The 17334-nt window shown below is 44.6% G+C and overlaps 1 protein-coding gene across 1 annotated transcript in view; it reads left to right on the plus strand.

The window, feature by feature from the left end:
* LOC8030827 (adhesion G protein-coupled receptor L2) overlaps positions 1–17334 on the plus strand; it is a 122890-nt gene that overhangs the window by 14759 nt on the left and 90797 nt on the right. Inside the window, exon 2 of the mRNA XM_040215187.1 lies at positions 15571–15837. Coding sequence (XP_040071121.1) covers positions 15571–15837 — 267 coding nt within the window. The remainder of the gene's footprint in view (positions 1–15570; positions 15838–17334) is intronic.

Consider the following 17334-nt stretch of genomic DNA (forward strand, 5'->3'; position numbering starts at 1 on the left):
ACAGTTCGTCTAACCGAGACATCGTGAGACCGATCGAACAAGATTTACTGTGGGAAGACCGGAAGCTGCGAATGCTTGTGGATACGGGATCACCAGTGAGCGTGATACCCAAGAGCGTTTTCAAGAGACATCGCAAGTGGTGGCCTCCCTACTGAAAAAAACCATTTGAAATTCAAACGGGTGGCAAACTGGTAAATCAAACGGGTGCAAACTTGTCGACCCGTTTGGATCAAACGTGATTATGGGATACGGGTAGCCGTTTGAAACGGTACCCGCTCGAAACGGTACCCATTTGAACCGGTACCCGCTCGAAACGGCACCCATTTGATACAGGTGCCCGTTCGACCTTGCACGTGACCACACGTTTGAACGTGCCATTCGAATCGGGAAATTATGCGCTAGCCCTAAATGGGAATCGTCTGGTGGGTTGGTTATCTTAAACTATGTAAGACGTTCCGAAACTCATAAACCTATTTATAACATGGAGGAAACACGTAGAACAAATGTGCTCACGTAGGTGCTTGCAAATGGACAGGAAAACAGACACAAAAGATTGTTTTCAATTCTCCTCAAAGTTTATTACGTCTTCTGTAGACAAGTACAAACGTGCAAGCGATCTGTGAAATGTGAGAGGCACTCTAAGCTTTTATACCACTGAGAAGATAGCAAACCAAACAAGAACCGAGGTAATTCTAGACTATGAAGGTAGACTTTCGGGAAATTATTCGCCTGGCTGCCGCGAGAATAGCGGCTGCATAGTTATATAGATAACCTGGAAGAGTACGAGTACAAGAACAGTCAATCGTTGCCAAGTAGGTTGCAGTGCACTTACCATAAAAATAGCGGACTTGAAAGATGTAATCCGTGATATTCGTTGACAAGGTCAAAGCAGGACACCACACAAGCACAAACGAGAAGGAACGGCTCCTTGGAAGTTTCAACACGATGTGGCGCACAAGCTGTCATTTGCCGAACCCAACCAAACCGCAAGAATTCCTGACTTCTTTGAAGAATCGCTTGCTGCCGATATAGGCGTAGGACTTTTCGAACACTGAGAGCTTCGGTGCACATCCAATACGTTGTCGAGAGCCATCCTAATAAGACCGCAGGGTTAGGCGACAGATCGAAGCAGGTGGACGCGCGAAGTTTGAGCTGGAAATGACAACAAGCAGACAAAGAAAAAATCGGCTGTCAGGCGCACCCTTCCGGATCTCGATGCTTATCAGCGTGTAGCTGGCGCGTTGCTGCGGGTCACGCAGTCTTGTACACGTTACTAAAAAAAGTAATCGATTACAATTACTATTACTCTTGGCTAAAAAGTATTCGATTATATTACTTGATTACTCGACGGCAAAAGTAATTGGACATTACTTAAAAAAGTAATCGTTACTTTTCCGATTACTTTATTGTGTGAAGACACATCTTTAGCGCTCATAACAATGAACTACTTCCAACCTATATTTCACATTTGCACAAGTATTGAAGAAGAAAAACGGGCTCCCTCTTCGTGGTCGTTGCACCTTCACAATGCGGATACAAGCATAGAATTCGTTTGAAGACGTTTGATGATTTGGACGTTCGCCAGTATGTGTGTGTGTGTGTGGGGGGGGGGGGGGGGGAAGCGGAGGGGATTCTAGATCTTGTTAAGCTTGAGCAAGTATTGTCGCTCAAAGTTTGCGTCGCTCATTTTATTATTCACATGTGGATGAGCTCGCATGTTATACAAAGAGCAGCAGCTTCAGGATTTGAAGCAGATCATGTGTAGTATCATTAGCGGAAGAGATCGCCCCGACCACTTCTCAACTCGAAACATTGCTTTAGGAGAAATGGGGAAATATTTCAACTGCCTTTGTTATATTTTGCATCCGCTTTAGGCATTCTTCGGTTCTGGTTCTCCTACGGGCCGCGAGTAGGTACCCTAAGCAGGATTTTTTATTTATTTTTTTTTTTTATTTCTGTGTGTGTGTGCGTGAGGGGGCTAGTTTGAACGAAGGACTCACAAAGCTACATTATGCTTCGTCCAACTTTGCCCTGAATGGCCTTTGTCACTCACTGGTGCTTCCCACTCCCAGTCCCAGCTCAAAAAGAACAAAACAAAAAAAAAAAACCGGATATTCCACAGAGACTTTACATAGAAAGAGATTGACCTCGTTTCCTACAGCTCCGCAAAAATCTTTCGTCTTTCCGCTCAAAAAAAAAAAAAAAAGCAAATTTTATTTTTGTTGTTTCATAAAGAAAAGGGCGTGTGCCCGGGGGGGGGGGGGGGGGGGCCGTGGACAAATTGTAACGGTTACAAGTAATTTTATTTCTTCAAAAAGTAATCAGATTACTCTTCTGATTACTGCGTAATAAAAGTAATCAACTGATTACAAAATTACTCCAAAAAGTAATCGATTACAAGTAATTTGATTACTTGTAATGCGTACGGTACAAGTCTGGGGTCACGTGACAGGGGTGACGAGAGAGGAGGGGGGGGGGGGGTGAGGTCAAGGCGCTGGGACCACCGGGACAGCCCCTCTCCCTCTCTCCAGGCATTTCAGTGAGATGTGTTTTTGTGACCTCGAAAAAGAAACACGCGTGCGCGCGCGGACGAGTGTTTTAGCACGCTTGAACTTTGGAAATGGCGGCGGGGCGGCGAGTAGTTCGGCTTGCGCCCGAGTGAAGAAAGGACTCAGCGCGAGCTCGTAGCTTGACTGCTGCAACGCCGGGCGTGCTCTCGCAATGCTCGATGTTCTTGCAGCCGCGTGTACGCGTGCTACCTTCGCTGCGTCTTGAATTAAAGTGAAACGGAGTCTAGACGTACATTCTTTCACGCGGTCGCGTCTTCTGCGAGAGAGATTCGAGCTGAATAAGTAAATGGAGGCAACAAAGATGGACAAAGTTTGAAAGTTCTGTCAAAAGTATCGGCTTTCCAACTTCGCGCATTTACGTAAAGCAGCGACAAAAAAAGGTGTTAGTTTTAATTGCAGTATAAGCGAACATCGGCGCAATTGAAATATAAATATAACTACTTGCATTACGCCGACGATCTGAAATCGATGAACCGGCGCTCCCAGACTTCCGGAAACATTGGCTGCCACGGCTGAAACGCTAGGCGTGCCCACGCCGCCGATCTGTACGTTCAATATCAAACGGGCTCCGGAGAGCCGTTTGATTAAACCGGTACAGTTTGCAACATGGTCACCGGCTTGCGCAAACGTGCGACAACTTTGCCCAAACGAGTCGCCCATTTGCCCAGACGAGCGACCCATTTACCCAGACGAGCGACCCGTTTGCCAAAGGAGTGACCTTTTTGTCCAAATAGGTGACCGTTATGGCTCATACGGGGGACCCCTTTGAGCCATACGGGCGACCCCTTTGACAAACTGGTGACCGGTATGGTTGAACTGTTATCGGTATGGACCCGTTTATTTTCATATAGGCGCCAAATGGTTTTTTTCAGTAGGGCTGCGTTGGAAAAGACTCCCCTTCGCTTGTCGTGCTTCCGAGGGCCTCTACTGGTGCTCGGTAGAATTTCCATGAGGGTCCAGCACGGGCAAGTACTGGTGAGGAGCGTTCTGGTCGTTGTAGATTGCGAAGGACCCTTACTGTGTGGCCGGAACACGATTCAAGCGTTCGAAGACGTTGGTTCGTCACTGCTAAAAGTGGAAATGCCCTTTCATGTGAACGTGCTGCGCGGAGACGCCCCGGTGCAAAGAATGCTGGAGGAATTTGCTGACGTCTTCGAAAAGAATTTGGGCTGCTGTGAAGGCCCACCCGTGAGCCTACATAAGAAGGAAGGTGCTCTCCCCCGCTTCTGCAAGGCGCGTCCGGTGCCATACGCACTTCGTGAAAAAGTGACGGCAGAAATCAACTGTCTAGTGGCGGATGGGGTGCTCTCCCCGATCCGTATTTCAGAGTGGGCTACACCAGTGGTGCCGGTGGCGAAGAAGAACGGTGATATAAGGTTGTGCGGCGATTTCAAGCTAACGGTCAACCCTGCTACGCACCTGGAGCAGTATCCACTGCCGAAAATTGACGACATTTTTGCATCACTGTACGGTGGAGAGGTATTCAGCACGCTCGATTTACGCAATGCGTACAATCAGCTTCCCCTCGACGAAGAGGCTCGTAAGATGGCTGTGTTAAACACGCACCAAGGCTTGTATCGCTACAACCGTTTGGCTTTCGGCATCGCGTCCGCCCCAGCCCTATTTCAACGCCGTATCGAGTCACTTCTGCACGACCTTCCACGTGTTAAAGTATATCTGGATGACATCATCGTCGCAGAAAAAGAGAACGATACATCGACACTCCGACAGGTGTTTCAGCGGCTACGGGACAGCGGCCTTAAGTTGAACCAAGCCAAATGCAAGTTTCGAGTGAAGCAGGAGTCGTTTTTGGGACACAAGATTGACGCCCTGGGTCTGCACCTTCAGCGAGACAACCTCGAGGCAGTGACAGCAGCGCCGAGACCGACATCGGTAAGCCAGCTGAAATCCTTCCTGGGGTTAGTCACGTATTATGCCAAATTTTTACCCAACCTGGCAACGGCCTTGGCTCCGCTATATCGGCTGTTGGCAAAAGGTGCATCATGGCGGTGGGGACAAGACCAGGAGAGGGCCTTCCAAGAGGCGAAGCGCTCTATGGCTGACGCAAATTTTCTGGTGCATTACGATCCCAGGAAGCAGTTGCGGCTAGAATGTGATGCATCACCGGACGGACTCGGTGCGGTGCTGTCACATCGCATAAACGGAAGGGATTTCCCGATAGCGTTCCGTTCAAGGACACTGACATCAGCGGAACGCAATTATTCTCAACTCGAAAAGGAGGCGCTAGCCTTGGTCTTCGGAGTTTTAAAGTTTCGGGATTATCTCTTCGGAAACCGCTTCACACTGGTGACCGATCACAAGCCACTAACGGCACTGTTTCATCCGGAGCGGCCGATTCCCCAAATGGCGGCGGCCAGAATTCAACGGTGGGCATTGCTTCTCTCAGCATACCAGTACGACATCGAGTACCGGAACGGGCAGCAGAATGGTAATGCCGACGCCCTTAGTCGCTTGCCTTTGCCGGAACAAGGGGATGGCAGCAATAGCGAGCTTATGGAGTATGTGTTGTACAGTCAGCACTTAGACGACCGAACTCTGTCTGCAAAGCAGTTGGCGGCCCTGACCACCGAGGACAAGATCCTCCGACAAGTAAAGAGATGGGTTCAAGGCGGGTGGCCACCACATTTGCGCAAAGATCAGCAGACTTTCCAGCCGTACTTTGTCCGAAAGCATGAACTCACGGTGTGCCACGATTTGATCTACTGGGGTCATCGAGTGATTCTCCCGGCAACTGCGAGAGCGTGCCTGCTGAAGGAGCTACACAATACCCATCCCGGGATCTTGGCAATGAAGAGTCTCGCCCGGACAGTTTTTTGGTACCCGGGCTTAGACCAAGAAATTGAGAGACTTGCAAAGAACTGCCCGCAGTGCGTGCAGTGCTGGCCGATGCCCGCGGCTCAGGCTCCATCAAAGTGGCCAGAAACTAACAAACGCTGGTGCCGTCTGCACATGGATTTCGCCGGTCCTATGGACGGCCACATGGTTTTTGTCCTGGTTGATTCGGACACCAAATGGATTGAGGCTGTCCCAATGAAGACGGCAACAGCGGACACAACCATTGATGTCCTTAGAGGAATCTTCGCTCGCTTCGGCCTCCCTGAAACACTGGTATCGGACAATGGCCCGCAGTTTTCAAGCGCGGCGATGGCACGATTTTTGAAAGAAAACCACGTGTGTCATCTGACAACTGCACCATATCACCCGCAGTCGAGTGGGTTAGCCGAGCGGGCTGTTCGCACTCTTAAAGAAGGCCTAAAGAAAAACGAAGGCGACACTCTACAAAACCGGATTTCCAAGTTTTTATTTCGTTACCGGTGCACTCCTGTCAAGGACGGCAAATCGCCGTCTGAGTTGTTGCTGGGCTACCAACCGAGGACGAGACTAGCCAGCTTCTTCCCAAGCCGTCAAGAACCAGAGCACGCCGTGACTTTCCCATCTTCCTCAATCACCAAATCACCACTACTTGCTCCCGGAACGCACGTCTGGTCACGCCAGTATCAACGGGGTCCAAGGTGGCTACCGGGAACGGTAACATCCACGCAAGGGAGACGGATGGTCACGCTGAATACGCCAGATGGACAACAGCGGCGGCACGTGGACCAGCTGCGACAGCGACACGCGGAAGAGACGCTGAGAACGCAGCTAGAGGCCAGCCACGCTCAACAGACCGACGGCCCAACGGCGGATGACAAGTTGGCGAGGCAGACAACAACGGAGGTCAGTGCCGGCAGCTCCAGTGACAGATCAGAAACGGACCCAGCAACGAAACCTGTCTTACCTACGCAGCCTGTAGCGGAAGACAGCGCCGGCGATTCCCCTGAGAGGTCCGAAACGGAGCTGGCAGACCTTGTGTTGCCCAGACGGTCAAGGCGAAAGCGACAGCCGCCGGATCGCTTGCATTTTTAGTGGGAAGAGATGTTGTGTACTCGGACATCCACGCGCTCCGCGCATGAGACTGACGAGCCGAGAAGCGCATGCCTGGCGCCGAGGCTCGTGACCAGACAGCTCGTGACCAGATTCTGACCGGCGTCGGCGGTCGAAAAGCACCGCTCTTCAGAATAAAACCTTCGGGTTTCCACCCTCCTTGTGCTTTGCTTCACTTTAGATCTGTGTTTACGTATGATAATGCTTACACTCCTCTTTTGCCTGCCATAAAAAAACTACTTCTGAAATTTCTTAGATTCGTTTTACGATTCTTGGTCTTTTAAACCTAATCTTGAATTTCAACTCGAAACAAATGAAGGTCCTGATGACATCCCAAATGCATTTCTTAATTGTTACTCCTTTTTCAGCCCCCGGTACTTGATCATTTTCTTTCAAAAATAGATTGATAGTGGCATCGTTCCTTCGGCATGGAAGGTCACAAAAGTGGTTTCAATATTATAAGCTGGGGATAGTCAAATAATTTGTAACTATGGACCAATACCCCCTACATCATCTTCCCGCAAAATAATAGAGCACGTTATTTTTTAAACATAGCTGAATACATTGAACATAATGACATGCTGACTCATCTACAGCATGGTTTCCGAAAAGGGATTTCAAAGACGTTCCAGCTTATTGAATTTTCCCATGACGTTACAGAGGTTCTAAATCGAAAGGGGCAGGTGTATGTTATAAATATTGATTATTCAAAGGTGTTTCATAAGGTGTGCCATAGCAAGCATTTATACAAACTAAACATTATTCGTAAAAACAAGCAGATGATTAATTGGGTGGCTAGCTATATTTCAGAAAAGAGTCAGCTTTTATCGCTTAACAAGGTCAGCTCATCATGTATTATTTATTTATTTTTTGTTTTACTTACAAAAAACTGCAGGCCACTTATGCGGCGCAAGCAGGAGTGGAGGCTGCTTTTCGTCATATGTACCGAGACTTTAGACATCAAAGGAGAAGGAGGGGCGATGGAAACACAAACTTCATAAAGCACAAATACACTTCAGACATGTATTGATTTGATTGTAGAACGTTGTTCAAAGTAAAAATATGGAGAGGCAATCTGTTACACTTCTGGGGAAAAAGGAGTATTTAAAGCATTTGTACGAGCAAATATGGGAGTTGTTCGTGTGTATAGTTTTGTCTAGTCTGTCTAGTGTTTGATGACTGAATGAAGGATGAAGACTCAAGACGACGTTTGTGATACTAAAGCTGAAGAATGAATGTTAATCGAGCTAGCTTCCTTCGCCATTCTAGAGGAATGATGTTGTTAGTTCTAAATAGTTCGGTAGGAGAGTCATGCGGCAATAACGATTATAATAAAACAAACTTCTAGACTCAGAACCTGCTCAGGCAGGTCCAGGGAAAAGAATAATATTATTCGATTATGAAATGGGTGGCATACTCTTGTTGATGCATGATGCAGCTTGTGTAATTGGAGCAGTGTATATAGACCCCCTAGCGCATCCATATCGTTTTTAGAATCAATTTATGATTACCTGTGTAATACCATCCCTTCAAACACGCGTGGCATTGTTGCAGAAGATTTTAACCTGCCGGGTATAAATGGGAAAAGTTAGAAATAGGAACGTCAAATGTCAGGAACTGCGAGGCACTGCTAGATTTGACATTTAGAAATGAACTTACACAAACTGTTACAGAAGCAACTAGGGTTGGACTATCTGCACAGTCATTATTAGATTTGGTATTTTTAACGGCGAAATCCTAGAGTATGAAGTTTTCGTAAATGATGCCAAATGCGATCACAAACTTGTCTTCCTCTGTATAAAACAAACCCTGCCACGAGAGCCTGAGAAGGAACCAACAATTCTTGTCATAGAATTTTATAAGGCAGATGATGTAAGCGTTCTTCATCACTTAGAAAAGTGTTTGTACTCGTTTGATGGAACAACTGGCCTTGACACACTATGGAAGTGATTTAAAATTATAGTAGACTTTTACGGTGAATAGGGTGTTCCACAGCGAGTCAAAACAGAAAAGAGAGAAATCTTTGGGTTAACCGTAAAACAATCGCCTAAAAAAAAAAACGAAAAAGAAAAATGAAGTAAAAAAAAATAGAACTGAAATGTCTCGTTTTTTCTTGACGCTGAAAGGTAAATTGAATATTGCTAGGGTGGCGTATTACTCCAAAACGGTAACCCAATTTAGGGTGGAATCGTCCAGAGGTTTTGGCGTCAACTTGATTCTTCGCATGAGGATATTCAGTATGTCGTCGTTGATGAAAAACTTATTACCAACCATGCAGAGGTCGCTCAGAAGTATAATGATTACTTCCACTCTGTGTTTGTTCCGCGTAGTCTTCTTCGTTTTACATCAGTGTGGAGAGTGCTAAAGAACCTTCAGCCATGTCAGATAGTTTTTATCAGAACAGGAAATCTTTCACTCCACCTTAATATCGATACCAAAACGTCGGACGGTCCCGAAGGTATCCCAAAAGATTTCATCAAGTGGGTATCAAAATATTTGCTGATTATTTTTAATGCGTCACTCCTGCTAACGACACCAGTGGTGCCTATTCACAAAGCTGGGAACAAACAATGTTAAAAATTATAGGCCCATTTCAATTACCTGCACGTGTTGTAAGATACTAGATAACATACCATCGAAAAGCTTGTTCACGTACTTTGAGGGTTATAAGATTCTTCATCCAAATCAACATGGCTTTAGACGAAAAGTATCTACTATAACTCAGCTTGCCCAGTTATTCTACGGCTTCGCTAAAACTCTTAATGATAGAGGACAGGTGGACGCAATATGCCGGGACCTATCGAGGCATTTGACCGGGTTTCACATGAAGAGCTTCTTAGGAAACGAATTATACTTGGTGTAAACCTGTACATTGCCAAATGAATTCAATCATATCTTTCAAATAAAACAAAGTTTGTAGAACTTAATAGCGCAACATCAGAAATTCTAAACGTAACATCTCGCGCCCCTCAGGGGTCAGTCTTGGGTCCTGTTTTATTCTGAAGTTACATACATGACATTGCAGATAAACCCAGCCCTGACTTCACGGTTCACCTATTCGCAGATGATTGCTTAATCGATTCAAATATATCAAATCATGCTGACCAAGTCGAACTTTACTGGGCTCTAAAAATGATTAATGGCTGGTGCACGAAATGGAAAATAAAAATAAACTACTACTCAAAATCTGTGTATAAACGCTTAACAAATAAAACAACAAAAATATCTTACTATTCCAATATGAAATGGATGTATACCCTTTATCGTCTGTATGTAGTTTCAAGTACTTGGATTGTTTCGATAACTCAAGATTTCATTTGCAATGGACACATAAATAAAATATACATTTTAGCGGAAAGAAGACTATGGTCATTTTGACGTAAGTTGAAAGCCTCTTCACCGGACGCTAAACTAACTGCATACCTAACTGCATAGTAGTGTGAAACCCGCATAGAACCTACCACATCAACAGGGTTGAAAAAATTTAGGACGACTGATTTAGTCAGCGACATGCTAAAACAGCTCAACATGCCGCATCTAGAGCAGCGATGAAAAATAGAGATATTAAAATTAATGTATTCGATGGATCGCAACTTCTTCAACTTTGATATTCACCAATACACAAAACCAAGATCAGCTCGTTCTGTCCGATGCAATAACCTGAACAAGATAACACCCATAATGGCACGTATAGATACTTTCAGATAGCAATTTTTTCCCAGAACGATAAAGGAATAGAATTGCCTGCTCCATAATATAGTAACAAAAGACTCGTTAAGTGGCTTTGAAAATGAGTTATTGCGGTTACTATAATACTGCTTTTTGTTGTTTCATGCCCTTTTATGTCCGCATGCTTTTGCGTGCACTAGGGTGTTCTGAAATTTGTATAGTGCTCTAAATCCAATATATATGCATAACTTGTAACGATACTGCATGCCCTAGAGTAGGGCATCTCCAGTTTCGAGATGTTTTAACACGCTCTGAACTCGTAAGTTTTGTGCGTGTATGTGTGTGTGTTTGTAACGGCCAAAACATCGACCACAAGTGATTTTCTTAAGAATTCCACCCTGTATCGGCCCTCGGACTAAGAGTATTAATAAATAAATAAATTAATAAAACAATAAAGCCTGTTAATATCTTTCTTTATAAAAGGATCCCATACAGTGCAAGCATACCCCAACCGAGACCTTATTAGAGTGTTATAATCCAGAAGTTTGACATGACAAGGTACGTATTTAAGCTTGTGCCTCACTATACCTACTTTGCGACATGCAGGTGCACAGGTGCGTTCAATGTGTGAGGTCCAAGAGAAATCGTTAGTAATCGCAGCACCAAGGTTGTTAAAACTTTTTCAGAAATGATTTTATTGCCAACACATGGGGGCACTTTTTGCAGATTAAGTTTCATCTCCCAGAGATTGCAGCAATTAGAAATTGCATTATGACTCTCATTCAACACAACCAGGTCGCTAATAGAGTTAATAGCCTTAAACAGTAAACAGTCATTTGCAAATAAGCGAATACGCACGCTCTCGTCGATGCATGTGGTTGAATCAATAATATAAGCTAAGAAAAGTGGCTGAACAAGGACACTTCCTTGCGGGACAGCAGGACTTACAGAAAGAGTACCTAAATAATGACCGTCTACATCGACAAATTGTTTTTGCATTTATAGGTAAGAGGAGATCCACTCTACAACCGTACGGGGAAAGCGAAATTAGTTAAGTTTGAATAAGATACCGGGAATGAGGAGACCCTATCAAATGCTTTGCTCAAGTCGAGAAAGATTGTGTCAACTTGGCCGGGTCTGTCGACTATTACAGAGAAAGAGTGAATGGTAGAAATAAGTCGTGTGGTAGTGGAAAGGCCTTAACGGAAGCCACGCTGAAAAGGCGAGATAATCTCATGCTTATCTAAGAATTCAATAATGTAATTAAAAATGACATGTTCTAAGAGCTTGCATGATGTGCTTGTAGCGATATATGGGACGGTAATTCTTAGCAGCGAACCATCTCCCTTTTTAAATACAGGAACAGCACGTGCAATGCGTCAATCTTAGAGAACAACACCACATGAAAATGGCGAACGAAAAATGGCAACAAAAAACCTAGCGAGTGATTTAACGTAACGGCGAAGGGACGTGTTGGCAATGTTATCAGACCCACATGATAATTTCGGCTTACGATTAAGCAACATGGAAAAAAATGTCTTTAAATATTATGAAATCTGAACTAATCCCGGTTCAATTACCAAAGGGAGTTTGACGTGGGCTGGCATGTGAAAACAGAAATTGAAAGAACAGATTAAATTCGGTGGCTACTTTCTACTTGTCGTGACTCACGGTTTCACAAATTTTAACGTAATCGACGGTGTCCTGTTCATTTGTTGTGAGATGTCACCAAAATGTTTCCCGGTCAGTCTGAAATAATCGTGAAAGCGTGTTAGAATATTAAAACTCTTTACTTGCGGAAATTGTTCCACAAGTGTTATCTTTAAATTTCCAATTGTACAACTGTTTGACCAACGCTTTCCATGGCGTTTTATTTTCCGCACCAGATGAATTATGTTCCAGGGGGTCCAGGGGATCCTGTGGTGCACGTTTTTTTTTTTCTATTTGGGATAAAATGTTGAAGACGGAAATGTCAAATATTTTTTAATTTGTTGCACAAACAATCAGCACCATTCCCACAAAATGAATCAAGAGTTAACTCAACGTAAAAAAGAACAGATTAATCATTAGCCTTTGAATATAATTTAACAGCTGTTCCTGAGCAGCAGGCGCGTCCGAGCTGCCAAGATGGCATGTGAAAAGGACAAGTTTAATATTAGACAACCCGTTTTCAACTGTTACATGCACATCAGAAAGTTATCTACTATAAAAGACAAGAAAAACAAGGTCCAGAAGAGAGGATAAAGTTACCGGCACTCGCGTGGGGACACCAACAGCTTGATAAAGATGGCGAGGAAACATAATGTCGAAGACGGTTTGGTCGCATGGTGAAATGAATGACAAATCATGCCACTCTGGGTTCGGTAAATTAATGCGACTGACAATTATTATGCAGCTTTTAGAGTACTTGAGCAAATGATCATGTAGTTTAGACAAAAATTTTATGTTTCAAGGGGGCAAGCGGTACGTCGCGAACAAGATTATTGATTTTCTATTGTAATCAATCCGTAGTACACACGCTTTCATGGTCAGGTGCCTGATCTAACAACACAGCAGATAAATTACTTTTTAAACGACAGCTAGTTCCCCACCACCAGAAGGGTCTATCTCTTATGTATATATTGTAGGAGCCAGAAACTGTATCTGTGTCGCATATCTCCTCGTTAAGCCAGAATTCGGTTAAAACTGTCACGTGAGGGTCGTGACATAGCACAATGCTATCAAGTTCCGCAGTTTCGTTGATAGTGCTTCTTGAGTTGATGTTTAGAAGGCATGTATGCTGCAGTGAAGAAAAGGGGGCGTCATGTGCTCTCAGGTCAATGATATGCAGACGAAGTTTTAACTCATGCGTTCCTGTTGCTATCCTGGAAAACCGTGTAGTCATCAATACGTAACCTAACGTTTAACTATAAAAACACGCTTTCCGTTCACCTTATCAGGCTTAGCACTTTCCCACAGCAGAGGTCGCCTTTGAAGTTTACACCGGGAATAACAATCTTTTTATAAGAATCTGAGTGCACGTAAGTTTCTTTGCATTCTGGAGTAGAGTTTGTCTTTCGCTGTAATCTTGGAAGTACAAAATAACAGGACGATTTGCCCTCCTTCGGCGGAGCCTGTGAATTCTACCAATTGAGCACCACTTTACATCTAGTTTTTTTTCTTTTTTTTTTTAAGTTCGTTTACTACCTGATCTTTAGGTTGAATATTCATTTCGTCCTTCGCCTCCGGCAGGCCGTACATCAACAGATTGCAGCGGCGACTGGGGTCTTTGAAATAAACGAGCTTTCCACACTGTTGCGCTGCATTTGACTGGAGCAAACATATAGCACTAGTTAGGCCATACAGTTTGTATGCTGAAGAGCTCATACGTTGCAGAAGCTTCTCACGGTGCGCAACTTCGGTATTAAGGGCAGCTATTGCTGCATATGAAGCAGGCGCCTTAATGCCTTTAAGAATTTCAGCTTGCCCAGAGAGAATGCTGGATATGGTACCCTCGAAATTAGGGGCCAAGGTTTGACTCTTCATCCCCACAGAGAAGGCGTTTACACACACGAAGGCAGTCGTACATGATACACATAGAAGCGCCTGCGTATGACAAAATAACAAAAACACTTATTGCTAGATCTCCCAGAACAAGATTCATAACCAACCTGAACGATGAAAGGAACATATGTGGTCAGCATCGTAGTTGATTTCGTTTCGCCATGCCCACTGAAGGGGGAGAGGTGAGGGCCGGTCTTCATAACTCCCGCCCAATTCAACGTCACTGATCGTAGCGCCATGCTTATATCGGCGGTTACATAGAAATTCGGCTGACGGGAATGTCCGGGTACGCAGGCAGAAAAGGTCTGTGGTGATGGGGCAGTTTCAGGGCACGTGGGCGACAGTGTCCAGCCAGAAGAATTAGCAAAAGCGCCCCAGCACAGGAGCGCCTGAACAATGAAAGGAACAGGTCTGGTCAGCATCGTAGTTGATTTCATTTCGCCATACCCACTGAAGAGGTAGAGATGAGGGCCAGTCTTTGTAACTTCCCCCGAAGGTGACGTCACTGATCGTTGCGCCATGCTGATGTTGACGGGTAGGTAGGAATTCGGCTGACAAGTAGGTCCGGGGACGCAGGCAGAAAAAAGTCGGCGGTGATGAGGCAGTTTCAGGGCACGTTGGTGACAGCAGCCAGTCAGCAGAATTAGCGAGAACGCAGCAGCACAGGAGCGCCTGAACAATAAAAGTAACAGGACTTACAAAGGTCTATGTAAGTTTAGGAGTACCACAGGGCTCGGTTCTGGTTGCATTACTTATTTATTACATTATTGACGTAGTTAAAAATATATCAGTTGAAATCCGACTTAACGCTGATGATTGTATGTTAAATAGGGAAGTTGACTCAGTCAGTGACCAGCTTTTCCTTCAACAGTCTCTTGAGCGTTTCTGCTCCTAGAGCCATGACTGGCAGATGGAAGTTAAGTTTCGCAAAAGTGCATTTATGTCATTTACAAAGACAAAAGGAACTTTTTATATGAATACTTTCAAGTATAAAAGGCCCCTTGATCGTGTGTTTCAGTACTAGTACTTGGGCGCCACGCTAACTCACAATTTAAGCTGGATGAAACATATTGATATACTATTTTGCTCTGGGGCATTAAGGCGCCTGGGGTATCTGATGAGAACGTTCAGGCCTACCTCTAAACAAACAAGGTTGTTCGCATACAGTGCCTTACTCCGACCACTTCTTCGGTATTGTTCTGTCGTTTGGCATCATCGCAAGATAGGTGACCTAAATAGAGTAGAAGCCGCCCAGAGACGTGCAGAACGTTTAAGTTTTAGTCAGTATGGTCGTGTTTTTTCCCCATAATATGAAAGGAAACAACTAAGCCGTGAGCTGCTCTCGTCTTGGCAAGTCGCAAACCACTTAAAAATGTTCTATCCGTTTATAAAAAATGATTATTACTTGACGCCCTTTCTCCGTTACTTGTTAACAAAAAAAATCACTTTCAACTAGAAGTTGCCATCATCTGCCAGCATTGTCCCATACTTCTCTTCACTGCACTGTTTTAGATATACTATTTTTTTCCGACTGCATCAAAATTTGGAATGAACTCCCGGGAAGTGTTAGAGAGCTCGTGCTAGGAATCTTTATTTGTTAGATGAACAGCGTATTGTAAAACATCTTCGTTGCTTATGCTGCGTTTTCTGTATTTACTTTTCGGCTACCAAGGCAGGTAGAATGGTACTTTTATGCAGTCGTATTTTGTTGTATGTGCGGAGGTCCCATCGACCTCACTTTTGTATTGAAGACAATATTGTTTTGTGCCCCATCCTTGCTAAAATCTTTAAAAGGTTGCAGTATTTTGATATAAAATATCGCTCAATTTTTTTTCCGTTTTAGGTGACACCTACGAATCATCGACTTTGACGCAGGCAGAAAATACCGTCACTCTCGCAAGTAACGCATCGATCTCGCCCAACCTGGACGGGCCAAACACTACGACGGTGTGTCCAGACGTTTTCCAGCGCAGGTTGCGATTGCTCCTAAAGGAGCAAAAATTCAGCCTGCCCGAAACCGGAGATGCGCTCGGCACCTCGGCAGTACACAGGTACCGGCGCTTCGTGCAAGAAAAGGCTTCCGAGATTTGGGCGCTGGTGCCGAAAGAACGTGAGTATGAATTTTGAAACATTCATCTAGGATAGCGAAAATTGACTACTTATTGGCAAAGGACGAAAAGGCAGTAAGAAGGTTTTTCCTGGGCTCAAAACTTTGTGCTGCATGACAAAGCACCAAATTTGATCATATGCCTTTCTTTCCAATGTATCTATTCTATATTTACATTATACTGCCCACGCCGTAGACCTGGTTTCTCAAAGCGTGGTCAAATCGCGCCTGTGCGATCTGACTACGCATCGCATCGCATCGCATCGCGCAAAAAAAAAAGATAATGTTTTATTATTTTTTTAAAGGACTTGTTTAGGGAAAATGTTTACGTCCGGTACAACTAGTGTCTACATTAGTAAATTTAAAAGTATGATTTTTATTACGAACGTTGCACGTCGCGCGAACAAAATACCACCAATTGCAAGGAGATCCCACGCTCTAAGAAAAAAAAAGAAGAAAAAAAGGTAGCAACTGTGCGTTTTCCTCCCTTTGTGTGACGAGAGCCAAAGCGGACACGAGAAAAAGAGGGGAACGATGTTGTGTTCTCCTTTTTCAGGCGAACTGGTGAAAGGTTCCTCCCACCCGTCTCATCTTCGTTCGACGGTTTCGTTTTTCGAGCGCGTGACAAATCTTTATTTAATAAGCGGCTCTGAGCTTACTGAGCGACAACGGCAACGAAGGCTGGCGGTAATTCAGTCTCCCAGTTCAAACACGCAGATCACATCGGTGGCATTGACACTTTTACCGCTAGTTTCGTCAAGCGAGCAAACAAAGCTGTTAGAAACAGCGAAGTTCCGGAGCAGTGCCAGCCAGTGCTACACTCTCAGAAAAAAAAGGTGTATTCTTACACCCTTTGTCCCATGTAATGCACCCCAAAACATCAGTTCGACGCACATCGCACTGACGTCGATCTGACGGTACTAACTTTTTCAAGATTTCTCAAGAGGCTTGATAGCCATGTAGTACAACTCATTAAAATAGCTAATGCACGTATTACTGACTACAAAAAAAAATAATCGGGGTTTTCTCGGCCCTACTGCAAAACCTCAGTGTTTTCTTCCTGTGGTATTTCATACGTATTTTAGCTATTTAATAAGGTATATCGCACCGTTATCAAGCCTGGAGAACATAATAGCGCTTCACGACAGGGACGAAGAGTAGGAAGGAGACAACACAATGAGACAACACAAGGCCCCTCATAAAATTTGGGGCCGTCTGTTCGAATATAGGGCGCTGTATGCCGAATTGAAGTTTTGGGGTGCGTTATATGGGACAAAAGGGTGTAAGGCGATACCCTTTTTTTTAAGTGTACGTGGACTGTTCTAAAACGGCCGTCTGCCTTGTTGTACGCCATTCATCCTTGCTTGTGCTAGACTGGTGGCAGCTGATAAAACCCGTTTGCTCTATTGAGGTCTAACACCTGGTTAGTTCATTTGCTAGAACGCTCCACTGGAAATGGAGAGGTCCCTGGTTCGATATCAGGACCAGGCGGAATATTTT

The sequence above is a fragment of the Ixodes scapularis genome, unplaced genomic scaffold (assembly GCF_016920785.2).
Source record: "Ixodes scapularis isolate PalLabHiFi unplaced genomic scaffold, ASM1692078v2 PGA_scaffold5__190_contigs__length_132052651, whole genome shotgun sequence".
NCBI classification, from domain to species: Eukaryota; Metazoa; Arthropoda; class Arachnida; order Ixodida; family Ixodidae; genus Ixodes; species Ixodes scapularis.